Below are 14,820 nucleotides of genomic sequence, written 5' to 3'. Positions count from 1 at the left end.
AACACGCTTGTAGCCAATCAGCAGTAAGGGGCGTGTCTACTAACCAACATCGTTGTCTGGGTTGCGTATGTGTGGGGCAGGTCTATCAACAGAAGGTCCAGATTAGGTGATTTCGAATGTCAACATTGGCTTTCAGAGATCATGAACCCTGCCTTTAATACTTACTTTAGTTTGGGCTAAAGTTTTAAATAGGGCTGTCAAAATTAACGCGTTAATAACGCGTTAACGCAAATTCATTTTAACGCCACTAATTTTATTAACGGAGATTAACGCAACGCGCAATTTCTGTTTGACCCTTGGTCCAGCCCATAGTTGAATGAACAGAGACGCAGACAAATGTGACTCTCTCTAAATGAGTAAAAGGTTTTCATAGAAATAAGAACATTAAGCAAATCGTCTACCAAATCCAATGCTCTAAATGCTCGTTGGACATCTAATATGATCTTTATTTATACGTCTGAGAGGTGTAACGTTACCGTCCTCCTAATGCTTAATCTAATACAAAAATGCGTCTCAATTCATTTTGGTTTCGCTTTTATGCATGACTTAGAAAATAGACTGCAGGACTTGCTTGATGTTAAAATAGTCATTAAGAGAGATAAAGTTCGGTACCTGATTAATGTTAAAGAGTTATTAAGAGAGCGACAAGACTCAAAAGCGATCTCCTCACTCTGACTGACTGACATCTGAAGCGCGTGCACACAGACGCGCGAGTGCGCGACCCGGATATATAGACATCTACACAAAATTACAGTTTTACAAATATCTGTTTTGATAAGAATTCACGCAGGTAGGCTCTATAATCTGTTATGTTTTAAGTAAATGTTTGGTTAACTGTTGGGTAAAAATATCTGATGTGTAACATTATATTAGATCACTTAGATTTTAAGCAGTCTGTCTCAATGTCAATCAAACAAAAGGAAAAAAAGTTGAACATACATTGATGATGTTTTTGCTTTGTGTGTGCTAAATCTATTAGTTTTACCAGTGATTTTAAGGTATTGATGTGGTAATGTAATGTATGGATGTGGAAATGTTTGTGGTAATTTGACTCTTTCAACTTCAAACACGTGTAGTTCTGTCATATTTTGTTATATTTCAACAAATCATGCATTGTTCTATGTTTTAATAGAGAATGTCAAAATATGAAGAACTATTTTTTTTTTTTTTTTGCTAATTCCGACTCAATTTGCCAGCACATGTCACAAATGATGCAGCAGCAAACAAAAATGGAGAAAGAAAAATCTTCTGAAAGGAAAATTCATATACAAAACAATGGCTGGTGATTCTGTTAAAATGTAAACAGGCTGTTGTTAACATACATTTGCATAAAGCATCTATATATGTATATATGATTAGAATATTAAAAACCTGAAAAGTGTTAAATTAGGGTAAATTTAGAATGGATAAAAATGTGCGATTAATTTGCGATTAATCGCAGTTAACTCATGAAATCATTCGATTAATCTAGATTAATTTTTTTAATCTATTGACAGCCCTAGTTTTAATATTAGTTTTTTTCAGCTTATAGATTGACCAGATTTGAATGGTGACTCATTACTAGGGATGTGCAGTTATGTGATTTTTTTTTTGTGTGTGTGATTAATCCATAGGTCTGAAAAACAAGGACTCTTTTAACTGGGGGTGGGGCGTACGCATCATTGTGAAAATGAAAATATTTTTATTAAAACACTCAAATAAAACTTAGTTTTAAAGAAACTATGACAGAACAATGAACACATACTAGATTATTAATGAATTGCATGTTTTTAACAGAAACCTCCAACAGAGATGGCTGCATGATGATGTGAAACTAAAGGGTTAATAAACACAAACTGAAGCGCTTTCTGTATGACACACTACATAATATTAAGCCTTGATACAACATAAATGTATTATACAACATGCATATATCTGCACAAAATGTACTGGACAGTATAACTCCCATTGTGTATGTGCACCATAACAGTACGCTTTTAAACACGTGCAGTCAAAGCACAAGCTTCATAACATTAAGCAGCTTTTGCTATCATTTAGCGATTAGCTGTGTCGTCCTCTCACCTGTTTTCAGTCAAGATGGTATCTCTTGACATTTCATGTTTAAATATGAGATGATAACCCATTGAACTTGCAGTGACAGCGCTGTACATTTTGCATCTGACTGACTGTATTTTTGTTTTACCAAAAGTGAATCTTAAAATCACGGCGTCCTTTTAAACCATAGTGCCTCAGTGATGTGAGGTGTGTTCGGCTACCACAGGTTTATTACAGGTGCTTGTAACGCTAACCTGACATCCAAATGCTGCCATAACCACAAAAAAACCCCAACACGATCATCGTTTTCGTGATCGATCGTCAATAGCCTCTTTCAAACAGTAATTCTGGTAAATTACCATGAATTTACCAGAATTAATTTACCAGTAAATACAAAAATGTGCTGTTCACACACGCAGTGGCGTTCCGTTATTTTACCAGTAAGACATCATTCACACATCAGTATCAAAATACCGGTAAATTCGTTGAGAAAGCGGAAGTACCTGTAGCACGCGGCGAGCTCAGTGTTGTATTTGTAAACAATCCATGTCGTTCATATCCACGGTCCGTATTTTGCTGTTTTCACGTCTGTGGTAAACAGTCGCGAAGTTGCTCATGACCAAACAACATTGAATGAGACGACGTCAAACCGAAAATGCATTTTTAACAACACTACTGTTTGCACGGTAGGCTTCACACAGGGCGTGCTAAGGACGTCGACAATTCGGCGGTAAGCTGTTTTAAACAACTTTGGTGAAGAAATGTGGACGTAAACTTCAGGTGTGCTCAACTTTCAAGCAGCATGTGTGTGGAAACGTCCGTAAACAGTGCGGGGGTAAACGCGTCATCTGTATTAAAACGCTATGATTGGCCCGAAGCTGTCAGCACGGTCTGACGTCGTCCGTTCTAAATGCCGGTAATCCTATAATTTTCGTTCACACATAGCGCTTACCGGTAAATTACTGGTAATCTTACAACCTGTTTTACTGGTAAATTGGGAGCACTGATTTACCGGAAAGGTTCTGTTCACACATGATCTGTTAACTGCAATTTACCAGTAAATTACCAGTAAAGACTGTATGTGTGAAAGGGACTAATGCCACGTTCAAGTACTCGAGCAATCGAGTGCCCATCCCTACTCATTATTCAAGAGTTTTTGCTGTTGATTATGCCTATCCATAGAATCAAGTAGATGGAGTATGTTACCTCAAACTAGCAGCTAAGATTTCAATAAAACTTCACAGTGCCGTACTCGTGGACTGTAACACCATTTCTGATTGCTTACTGTCTCACCAAATTAAAGTCTTTGAATTATAGCTCAGGGGTTGTGTTTATGATTTGTTTAGCACTACAAGCAATATTCTTGGTAGGTTTATAATAAGCATTAAAAGTTTTGAGCATTGTAATTATCTGCACTGTAAAAATTCCTTAAGGCATTTTTAAGTTTAAACAACTTGAAGTAACAAGTCATTTTAACTTGTTTGAGTAGTGAGAAATTTGTATACATAAAAAATAAAGTTAAATGGGCTTAAGTTCTAAGAACTTTATTTTTATAATTTATAGCAACATAGTCAAAAAAGTTAAAATGGTGTATTAATTCAAGTTGTTTAAACATAATTAAACATTTAAATATTTTGTGTGCAGCAGAGAATTTTTACAGTATAGAATTTTATTTTTTAATATTGGATGTAAACATTGCAAAATGAAATATTACTTATGATCACAAACAGGATATAAATATATTGTGCATAAAGAGCATTTGCTGTGCAATGTCAGTATCAGTTAACAAGAGGCCTAAATCCTTGCCTTTTTCAGCATTAGTACTGTCAAGGCCCAAGTTCTTGTTCACACAAGTCCCCCACTCATCTTAGCCAATAGTGCCTTACAATACTTCAGACAGCGCTGTGCAGTTATCTTTGTGTGGGAGTCCTGTGCTTTTGTTCTCACGTGGGATACTATAGCAGAAATGAGCAGCCATTGTTTGTGCTTGTACAAAAGAGTTTAGTGTACAGTGTACACCCTTCCACAGTACTATCACCATTCTTTATGTGTGTCATCTATTCTCAACTGCATACAGTATATACTGTATTTTCCCGACTATAAGTCGCTCCAGAGTTGCATCAGTCAAAAACATTTATAAGTCGCGTTTATGATTTCACAAAATCTAAGCCAAAGAACAGACATTTAATCTGGAAAGGCAAGTTATTCAACTAAACAATAGCACAGAACAGCAGGCTGAATAGGTGTCTGTACATGTTAAAGTAATATAAACAGTTATTTACACGATACACAATAGCATACAAAATAGGCTTCCCGCGATAGTCGGTGAAACGGTGATTACCGGTGCTTCAGCCTCTCACCGGTTAGAACACTTGCCTACCGCGACACCGTCTTTCCCCGTCGTTTTGATATTTTCGTGTAATTAAATCATTTATTTTCGTTAGAGAGAGCAAACACACTAAGAACTGAATGTGTCTGCTGGCTGAATTCAGCGGAGCTGAACGCGCGTCCCGTCACAGAGCAGCAGGTGTCAGATTTTATTTATTTCTATCAGAGTGTGTGAGGCAAGCTGACTGACCAGATGATAGCAGAAGCCGCGTGCTTACTCGTTTTTGTTATAATATACATATATGATGTTTAATATAAGCAAGATCATTTTGTTGTTGTGTTTTTCATGAAGAAAAATAAACCCATCATTCAAGCAGCGCTTTATGGAGAAGTAGCCGGTTGCTCTGCTTGGGACTGTCGGGTTATGTCAGAATTACCTGCACACATTGACTAAAGCTCTTAATTAAACCAGCTGTTGCACTGGCATTGCACGCAAATTCATACGCGATTTAACGCAGCGTACGCAAGAACTGCATTTAAACAGTTGCGTAATTCAAAAGTGAAAGTAAAATGTGCACGTCTGCATGCGCATTTATAAGCCCCTCCCACACGTTGATACCGGGATCACCGGGTTTGTGACGCGCCGATTAACCGGTGGGAAAATTCTGTCACAGTGGCAACCCTTATACAAAACATACCTGATATAGGCAAAATTAACACGACAAGCCAAACCGAGTTCAAAAAAGTCCTGAAGTCATTCCACATCACTGAATCCATTGAATTACATAAATACAGGAGCAGCATAAAGTGGACTCTTGCGGCTGTAAATGGTAATGGTTTCTCTTGGTTTATGTGAAATCATTTTGACGTATAAGTCACACCTGACTAGAAGTTCCAGGACCCGCCAAACTATGAAAAAGTGCGACTTATAGTTCAGTTTCAGCAGTAACAACATAAACAAGCGGGTGTCACGCCGCACATAACTTTCGATAAACTCCGCTAATAATAAATAACAACAAAGTACTTTACGTAGCTTATTTATATAACAAGCAAAAAAACAACACATAGATTATGTAGCAAACCAAAACATTTGTTATTTCTTATCGACGAGGCATTTGTTCAAGAGATCAGTTTAGCAACTAGTCAGACCATTAAAAAAAACGAAACCGGAAGTACAGTTCAGATTCAGACGTGTATCACGTGCGTCCGATGAAACCGTCTATATGCTGTGAGTGATGTCAGGATATGTTTAGGCTCATGCTGAGCATGCGTTGACTTATGTATTTCTTAAATCATGTGATCTGAAATTGTGACATCTAAGCAGCACTTGGAGAGGATTGTAAATATTTATGATGTTGCATTTGATTGATTATTTTTCAATATAGGTAGTTTCAGCAGCAACAAACATAAACACATGTCTTTTGTGGCCCAAACTTATTTTCCGGTAGATTTTTGCAAAGAATCAATAACAACAGAGTCCTTCTAGGGTAAATTATGACCGGCCAATTCCGATACGATTATTATTATTTTTTTTAAGCTCTTTGATGACTGTAACTGTCTATGATTAGTTATAAATCACCATCAGCTGCTTTCAGATGGAGCAGCATTTACTACATAGAGCCGTAGTTTACTGACAAGCGGGGAAATATTGCATTCATAATCGCGGATGAATCGCATGCGATATTCCCCTGCTTGTCAGTAAACTATAGCTCTGTGTAGTAAATGCCGCTCCATCTGAAAGCAGCTGATGACGATTTATTACTAATCAAGGAACCGGCTTTACTGACGAGATGCGTGTGACAATCGCATGCGATTTATCGTGCAGCCATACTAGCCAGACTAATAAACTAACACACATCGGACATTAACTTTGGCCCAGGTGCTTAACCACAGCAACGCGCGCGTGTCCAATGAATCCGTCTATAACAACAACATAGAAATCTTGAAATATTCTAGAAACACAGGAACAGATAACCTATTGTATACCTCAAGCTAAAATCAAAACTAAATAGACTATTACTTTTTTGCAGTAGCACAGCAAATTCTGAGGTACTCAAAGAAACACTTCTAAAGTGCACTGACTCACCCCTGTCTTACAACGTAGAGGAAAGTTGCCACATTGCTTTTGATGAAACATCACTTCCCTTTTCAGCAGTGCTTTACTGGCTGCCTTTATGGGGCTAAAGATATGCAGATGACTAGTTTTTAAAGCAAATTGCCAAGTTGTCATAGAAACAAGTCCAAAACGAGAGACAGTTTTCCATTAGTCCATATACATGACCTTGTCTCCCAGGACATGAAATTGTTGTGATGTTTTTTCAACACATTCATCTTGATAAACAGCCTACACTTTATAATGACCTAAAAGTGTATGTTAATTATTTTGTCTTAAGAAATTTGTGAGGTGCCAAACTATATAGCATTTGACAAATCATGCTTCTGACATGACACATCTGCACAGTTCTCCCTTAGATTCATCAAGGGAGAAAGCAAGCTTTATCAGAAACGAAGAAGAAAGCTGTTCTTGAGTTTCTGCACGAGAGTGCCCCCTGGCTTTTGGATCTAGTGGCATTTCACCGTAATTCATTTAGAAGCATAGCAAGCATTATCGGCCGATCGGAGCATCCCTAATTCTGTCTGTCACTTCTGTGAACTTGACTAGAGATATCCCCTGTTTAGGGGTGTCCTCGACTAAGGATTTACATATTCGAATCAGAATTGTCGAATCTTTCAATAGTCGACCGATAGTCGAATCATCTATGTGTGTGTGCATGGGTTGGGAGGGGGTCAGACCAGGTACAAATTGGTAACTTTTATTTTCTTTCACAAGCAGCACTCATAAACAACTTTCTGATAAAGTGACCAAAACTGTCTTTCAAGTGATGAACGAAGACAAAACTGACGATGCATTTATATATTTTTAAGGTAAAATGTAAGGCAACATTTGTTTAATTATTCATAACATTTTAAACCCACGATCTACAGAACATCATACAAAAAAACTTTTTGATAACTAAACCTAAAAATATAACAAAGGTGATCCTGCCTTGGAAACCCCGGCTACAGTTTTTATTTAATTTGGAGACCTGATGAAATTATTTATTTCAGGAATCTCTTTGCTATCATTTGAAAGTGAACACCGACCATAATATTAAATCACAAGAAAGAGTCGTGTCAGGCATAAATATAGGTTCGGATCGAAATTTAAAGAAACGGCTTACCTGTTTTGTAGTTTAACTTTTGACAAGATAACCACTACGTTTTAAATACATTTTAAAAACTTATTCCCGTCGAAAAACATCAGTTTTTTTAATGTTTAGTTTGATGAACTCCTAAATATGAGACGCAGAGCACCTAGCGCGTTTGCCTAAATTGCATGCGCAAACATGGCCAGCACGCAATAGCGCAACATCGATACAACGAAAAGCAATTCAAAATGTACAGACTTAAATTAGATCAGAATTTACGTTTATAATAAATGCATTTTTTTTATAAAATAAGGTCAGAAGTAACAAAGTGCAGAACAAATGTGCAAAATGCCTCAAGTGCAAAGAAACAAAACACAAGCCTAATAGATAAATCAAGATAACTCAGAGTGATTTATAAATAAAATAAAATAAAGAAATTATTAAAAGAACTAAAGTATAGCCAGAATTGCCAGCTTTGTCTTTTGAATGTAGAAACAAAGAGGCAATGGTTTATTAACATAGGAACCTTTTATGGACGCGTAGCCCGGTCACAGGGGTTGTTGGATTTATTAACGCATTTTAAAAATATTTTTTGAAAGCTGCTTCTTCACATATTATTTGCAGGATTATAATAATATGCTGTATATTAATATATTGGGAGAAAGCTGTTATATGTGAAATCAGATAATCTGTGCACCCATATACGGCCAAAATTGAAGTATCCTCATTTCATAACACATCTGCGACGATTCAACTGTGAGATTGGTAGTCGAATCAGTCTTCTTCTATGGATGCATTGAATCTTCGACTATTCGGGGTCACCCCTACCTCTGTTACTAACATTCATAATACATGTAGGCGGCTTCGCGTATGTATGAAAACATTCCAGCGTTTTTTGTGATCCAATGTTTACTTTGTTACTACTAGCAAACAGTAAACAGCAGCCTGGCATGTTTTGCCTGTCCACTAAGATCAGATTACTCAAGACCATTCACCTAATGTTTTAAATTAACAACTTGAAAAGGCCAACATTATTCTGATTTAGGCTCCTATAAGACGTTCCAGTAGTTCAACTTAATGTACCTTTATTTCAGTTTCATGTAATGTCTATGCAGAGCCTTAAAAGTGAGTTAGCGGTGGGACGCTGTTGTGTGTGGAATTTAAATGAGTGTTGGAGCGTTCTGCTCCTATGAGGCACTGATGTTGATTTCTGCTCTGTCATCTTGTCCAGTTTTATCACCAGTATACAGGTGGACAACTCCTCTACTACACTGAAACCTTTCTCTCTGTCTCTGCCAGTTGCACAATTTGTTTCTGGGTTTGTTTTTTTATGTTCTTTTATTTCTTTTATTACGGTTATTTCTCAAAACCTGAGCATCTCTACCTTCCAGATAAGAAAGTGCAGTCTATCTTAGTGCCTGGGAACAAAGCCCTGCACCACACAAAGCTGCACTTTCAAAGACCAGGTCAGGTGTTTCTGGCCTTTTTTAAAACCCATTATTTTCTTAAAGTGGAATCACTTGTATTCTTTATCTCTGAGTGTTTGAACCTGGTTTGATATATGGATGGTTATTTTCTTTACTGGATACTCTGGTGGACTGCCAGGCAAAAATTGCTTTGCTTTTTGCTTTTTAAACCTTCTAGTCTTTGAAAAGTGGGGTGTGTTGAAAATGTGGCATTTTGCTTTTTGTGATGCACATTAACATTGTAGTTATGTAAATGTTACCTAAAAAAATCATTTACTTGTGCTGTTTTTAATATCAACCACACACAGCAAAATTCATTGCCACTCACTAACCAAATGCTCAGCACAGTTTTAAAAATATAAGACGTTAAAGTTTATTTTAAAAGTGAAAATGCATTCATGATAACAAAAGATAAGTCTTTTAGACAAAATCTTATTTTATAATCAGTCATTTATTTTGTAGGATATTGAAGATATATTATGCATTGTATTTAGTATTTATGCATACATAAGCATGTAAAACGAACAAGCATGAATATGCACAAAACAGACAGGGAACATACCTGTAAGATCTTAAGATAAGGAGATTATAAATATGAATGGTGCTATCAGGGGATGATCATTTGAGATCGTCTTTTCGCTCTTTACTTTCTAAGACTTGCACCTTTACCGTTGCGTCTCTTTCTCGTCTTTCTAAACCAACAGATGTGTGTACTGTGAGCTAACGTTGCGTCAAACTACATCGCTTCAGCTGCGCACGCGTCACTGATATAAACGCGAGTAAACTTAAACTTTATAACAACTAACAGCATTATGTGCGGGAACTCCTTTCTTTATTTGGCGGAACAGTTTATTACGCACGGTTGGAAAGACTTCTGCATGCCAGAGAATCAGCTGCACGAGCACAGAGAGAGCAAGCACGCGAGAGAGAGAGAGAGAGAGAGAGAGAGAGAGAGAGACCTGCACCTCACTGGAATTCAGAAATTACTCTTTCATTTGTTGGTGGATTATTTCCCGTTTCTCTGTCACACGCAGTCTAACATGCAGGAATGCAAGTTGACAATGCGCAGTTAATTACATTACGCGGTAAGTTACCACGGACCAATCAGCAGACATGTAACGTGCAATTACAGTGATTGACAGAAAACCTGACAAGTTACAAAACAAAATGACATTTTCAGCTCATCATATGGGAGGCCCCTGAACTTCGGAGGCCCCTGGGCTTCAGCCCAGGTAAGCCCGTGCATTAAGGCGGCCTTGACCATGATATGTATTGTACCGTGAGGCCCTTGCCAATACCCAGCCCTAATGGCTAAGCATTGCTTGACGTTGTGACAAGCACCCACTGGCGGAAAAAGAAATCTGCGCCTATGAACACATTTGTTAAGAAATGTATATCTGATCCCCGTTTACATTTTTATATTTCGAAACATATATATGCATTATATTTAAGCCTATTTGCATCAATGTGCAGTTGCACATACACTTGTGCGCGCCCACACGTTCTATAACCACCGCACTACCATGCATTACCATTGTGGTAGTAAAATACAGCCACCATCACAGCCCTAATATTAATCATGATTTAATACTAAATTATCTCGTGATCACTCCAGATGTAATTTGATGTTTTTCTTGCACTCCAGTAAGTCGTTTCACGGAAGACTGACTCTTTTCAATTTTGTCTGTCTGTTTTGGTAGCAGATTTGGTTGGAGCTCAGGGGAATTAGAGTTCGATTCCTGTTCAAAACAGGAAAGGTTGGTTATCTCTGTGTGTTGTGTTGACTGATAGAAAATGAAAACACTTTAACCATAGGTCAATGAGTCTTAAAAGACCTGTGCTTTTGTTGACATGGCTTATTTTGGTAGGGACAATATAGTTTAACAGAACAGAAAAATAGTTTATCTTTATCCCAATTAAATTTCTGTGCTGTGAAGAAAATAGTATAATGAATTATATGAAATGTGTGTACTGTAAGATGTCTGGAAAATATAACTGTAGTAGTATCGCTAGCAGAGTATACATGTCCTGTTGAGGTCAGGCTATTTTTAGGATAAATACAACTGTGCAAGGAAGTAGCTGTTCTGAGTCTAAGGAAGGATGGGAGGCAAAAAAATAAATAAAAACATTCAATAACACAAACAGAAATGCCAGTTATAGAAATGAAATGTTTCATGGAAATACTGATAGTATGGAAATATTTTCTGTTTTCCGGTGCTCTCTGGTTTTTATTTTTTAAACATTTTTACAAGCTTGTCTTTGGTTGTGAGCAACTCACTCTGGCCAAAATCCTGTAGCAGAGAGAAGAAAAGTAATGTAATATAAGCTAGAAATCATTTCATCCTTCGGGGTTCTGCTGGAGAAAAACTGTCGCTGTAAAAGCTCAACATGTTTGGGCTTTTGCATTTATGCTGCTGATATGTCAAACAGTTCTAAGCATTGTAATTTGCATATAATAACGTGTCATCTTACAGCTTGTTAACTTTGTAAGTCTTGAAATCAGTAATACAGCCAGGTAACTTTTTCCTTGCTTTTTTGTTCCAAAGGTCAAAATGGGAGATCCTTGAATAAATACATTAAGTATTACGAAGGACTGTCCTACAATACAAACATCTTGCACCACAGACACCAGAGGGCTAAAAGAGCTGTGTCCCATGAGGATCAGTTCCTTCACCTGGACTTCCACGCTCATGGCCGGTCAGTCAAATTCTTTTTGCACATCTGTTGTTGTTTTTGGTGAAAACTCTTTGATATCCTGCATGTTTCTGAGGCCCCATTTATTTAGATATTTTACTGGAGGTTACACTTTTTACTGGAGCAGTGATTTTAGTGCTCCAAGCAACAAATTGATCAAGGTTAGATCTTCTCGGTCTGCTCAAAAAGATACACTTACAGAAAACTTCCCACATTTGTCATTTATAAGCTTGTCTCAGAGTATAAGACACTTCTCTGGTTGTATAACTGATGCCACAACTGGTGCCATCTAATTTTTTTGTTTGTTTAGCATTTACACAGCTTTTTAAATTCTCATGTCAGATTATATCCGATAGGCAGGGCTGGGTATCAGTATTGATTTCGTTATGGAAAACTGATTTTGGAATATGCTAAAATGTGTAAAAAAATATGTTTTGACATGCAAGGCAAATATAATGAAACAACTTCAAGTTCTTTTATTTATATATAACATTAAAATGGCCATAAGACTATAAAACAAGATAAACGACTAATGCTAATAAGCCAGGTATTTTTTCTTTAGGGTTTTAGGGATTTCAGTTGCACCCAAGAAGAGAGGCTGATAGGATTGGATGTTTAAAAAAAAATTATTAAGAAGTTAAGCTTTTTTAACAGCATTTGTAGAAACGCCACTGACTCATCTCTCAGTTTATAAACAAGAAGAAGATTTGCACTACTGCACTTTTACATGTTACTGGCATGTTTCTTGTTTTCTCCATGTTAACAGCGCAGTGTGGAAAAATAAGCCATGTCCATTCCTAGTGTGGGTGTATAAAATTATTGTGTTTACAGGCTGTCAATGATCGGGGATGAGCAATGGTAGTTATTTCAATCATGCTAATCACAACCAAACATGTCTCAAAAGTTTGCATTGTAAGCAGCTGAAATGAATTTGTGAAAGCATCATTTCATAGTTGCCTTTTAACCCATTTAAGTTACATCAAACTAGGAATATTCAGATCATGGACTTAAGAAACTGCAGGTTTTCTCTTAGCCGTTAATGACACATAGGACACAGCGACCTCAGTTAGATTTAGGATGAATATTTATGAGTTTTACTAGCCTGTGGTGATAGGTCAAAATGGCAAAACAGACTGTTCTTGAGGTCTGTTTTGTCTTGACTCGCTGTGTGTCCTTTTGATCCTGTATGTTTTCTTTTTAAAAGAAAATCCTGGGCAGAAAATAAAATAGCTCTGGCAGGCTGAACAAACCAAAATGACTTGTAGTAGCAGAAGTAAGCCTGTTAAGCCAAAAGTCCCCTTCACACATACAGTCAAATTGTTAAATTGCAGGTAACAGGTCATGTGTGAATAGAATCTTTCTGGTAAATCAGTGCTGCCAATTTGCGAGTAAGAGAGGTTGTAATGGGGCCAAACACGACACCAAATGCGCATTCAACGGTTTGCGCAAGTAGATTACATACAAAGTCAATGCAAAGTTGCAATCCTCGCGCGGGGTAATGCAAATGACGCAAAATGGGTGGCGCGATTGCCGCGAAAACACACGCTATTCACCTCAAACGCACCTTTGTGCAAGTCGAAAATATTCAACTTGAGCGAAAAATTCGCATGACACAAAGTTAATACCCGCGAGTAATCTAGAGCGAGCAACGCGATGCTACGTGTTTGGTGTGTAGGTAGCATTAGATTACCAGTAATTTATCGGTAAGCGCTATGTGTGAAGAAAAAATATAGATTACCGGCATTTAGAACTGACGACGTCAGACTGCGATGACAGCTTCGGGCCAATCAAAACGTTTTGATAGAGATGACCCACTGTTTACGGATGTTTCCACACACTGCTTAAAAGTCGAGCACACCTGTTAACATCCACATTTCTTCACCAAAGTTGTTTAAAACAGCTTACCATCTATTTGCCAAATTGCAGACGTCCTTAGCACACCCTCTGTTAAGCCTAATGTGCAAACAGTACTGTTGTTTAAGACGCAGGCTCCGTTTGACGTCGCCTAATGCAATGTTGTTTAGGTCACAACAACCTTTCTCTTCGAGTTTACCAGTATTTTGATACTGATGTGTGAATGATGTCTTACTGGTAAATAGACGGAACGTCACTGCGTGTGTGAACAGCACATTTTTGTATTTACTGGTAAATTCATTCTGGTAGATTCATAGTTCATTACCATACAAACTCGCTTATAGACGGTTTCAGCAGTAACAACATAAACAAGCGGCTTTTGTGGAAAACAAGTAACTTTCGGTAAACTCCGCTAAGAATAAATAACAACAAAATTCTTTTAAAGTAGTTTATTTATATAACAAGCAAAATAAACAAGACGTAGATTAGCTACGAAACCAGATAAAGTTCTGACCAGAAGCGTAATCGCGTCACCGCATGTGTGTCAGATGAAACCGTCTATATATAAAGGAAGAAATTAACCTTTTAAAAAGCTTTATTTTGCACTTTTGCTACTATTTTACTTTCATCTTGACTTCCGCTACCCTGGGCTGCCTTCCACAGTTCGCCTTGATTTGAAAGTCGTGATGAGTAAAGAAGAAGTGCCTGACTTCATGGCCACTGCTTTGGGTGTGTGTGTGTGATCATGACTTGCAAGGCGTGAGTTCTCTACTCCAGTGTTCCCCAACCTTTTTTCTGTCACGGCACAGTTTTAATAAGTAAAAAAATCATATGGCACACAACTATACCAAAAAGCATTAAAAGAAATGCACAAACCTCTATTGCAATGCTTAAATGACTTGTTTAACTGGAATATTTTACTATAACCCTATTCACACAGACCTCTGGTCCCATAAAATACCCGTAAAATTGCCAGACAAGCATCTGTGTGAACAAAAACTCGTTCCGTTAATCTTCTGGGATCGTTGCCGGTAAGAGGACCTAGTAAGATACACGGGTAACCCTCTGTGTGAACAAGAAGCCGCAAGAATGCCATAAAGGGCGTGTCGAAGTGAGGACGCGCGCGTCATCATCACAACGCAAGTTATGGTTCAGCTCCTTACAACGAGAGATAACGTGCATATAAACATTCACCACGAGAAATGTTGCAAACTAGATTGAAGCAGTTATCAGGAAATTATAAATGAGACGCATAA

General features: G+C 37.5%; 1 protein-coding gene across 2 annotated transcripts in view; it reads left to right on the top strand.

The window, feature by feature from the left end:
* Positions 1 to 14,820, top strand: part of adam10a (ADAM metallopeptidase domain 10a) — an 85,353-nt gene that overhangs the window by 7,579 nt on the left and 62,954 nt on the right. For both annotated transcript variants that reach the window (XM_055203079.2, XM_055203072.2), the window contains exon 2: positions 11,563 to 11,713. In XM_055203079.2, coding sequence (XP_055059054.2) covers positions 11,563 to 11,713 — 151 coding nt within the window. The remainder of the gene's footprint in view (positions 1 to 11,562; positions 11,714 to 14,820) is intronic.

Source organism: Misgurnus anguillicaudatus, chromosome 21, assembly GCF_027580225.2.
Source record: "Misgurnus anguillicaudatus chromosome 21, ASM2758022v2, whole genome shotgun sequence".
In the NCBI taxonomy this organism is placed as follows: Eukaryota; Metazoa; Chordata; class Actinopteri; order Cypriniformes; family Cobitidae; genus Misgurnus; species Misgurnus anguillicaudatus.
Note: the sequence above shows the minus strand (reverse complement) of the source record. Positions and strands in the feature narration are given on the sequence as shown.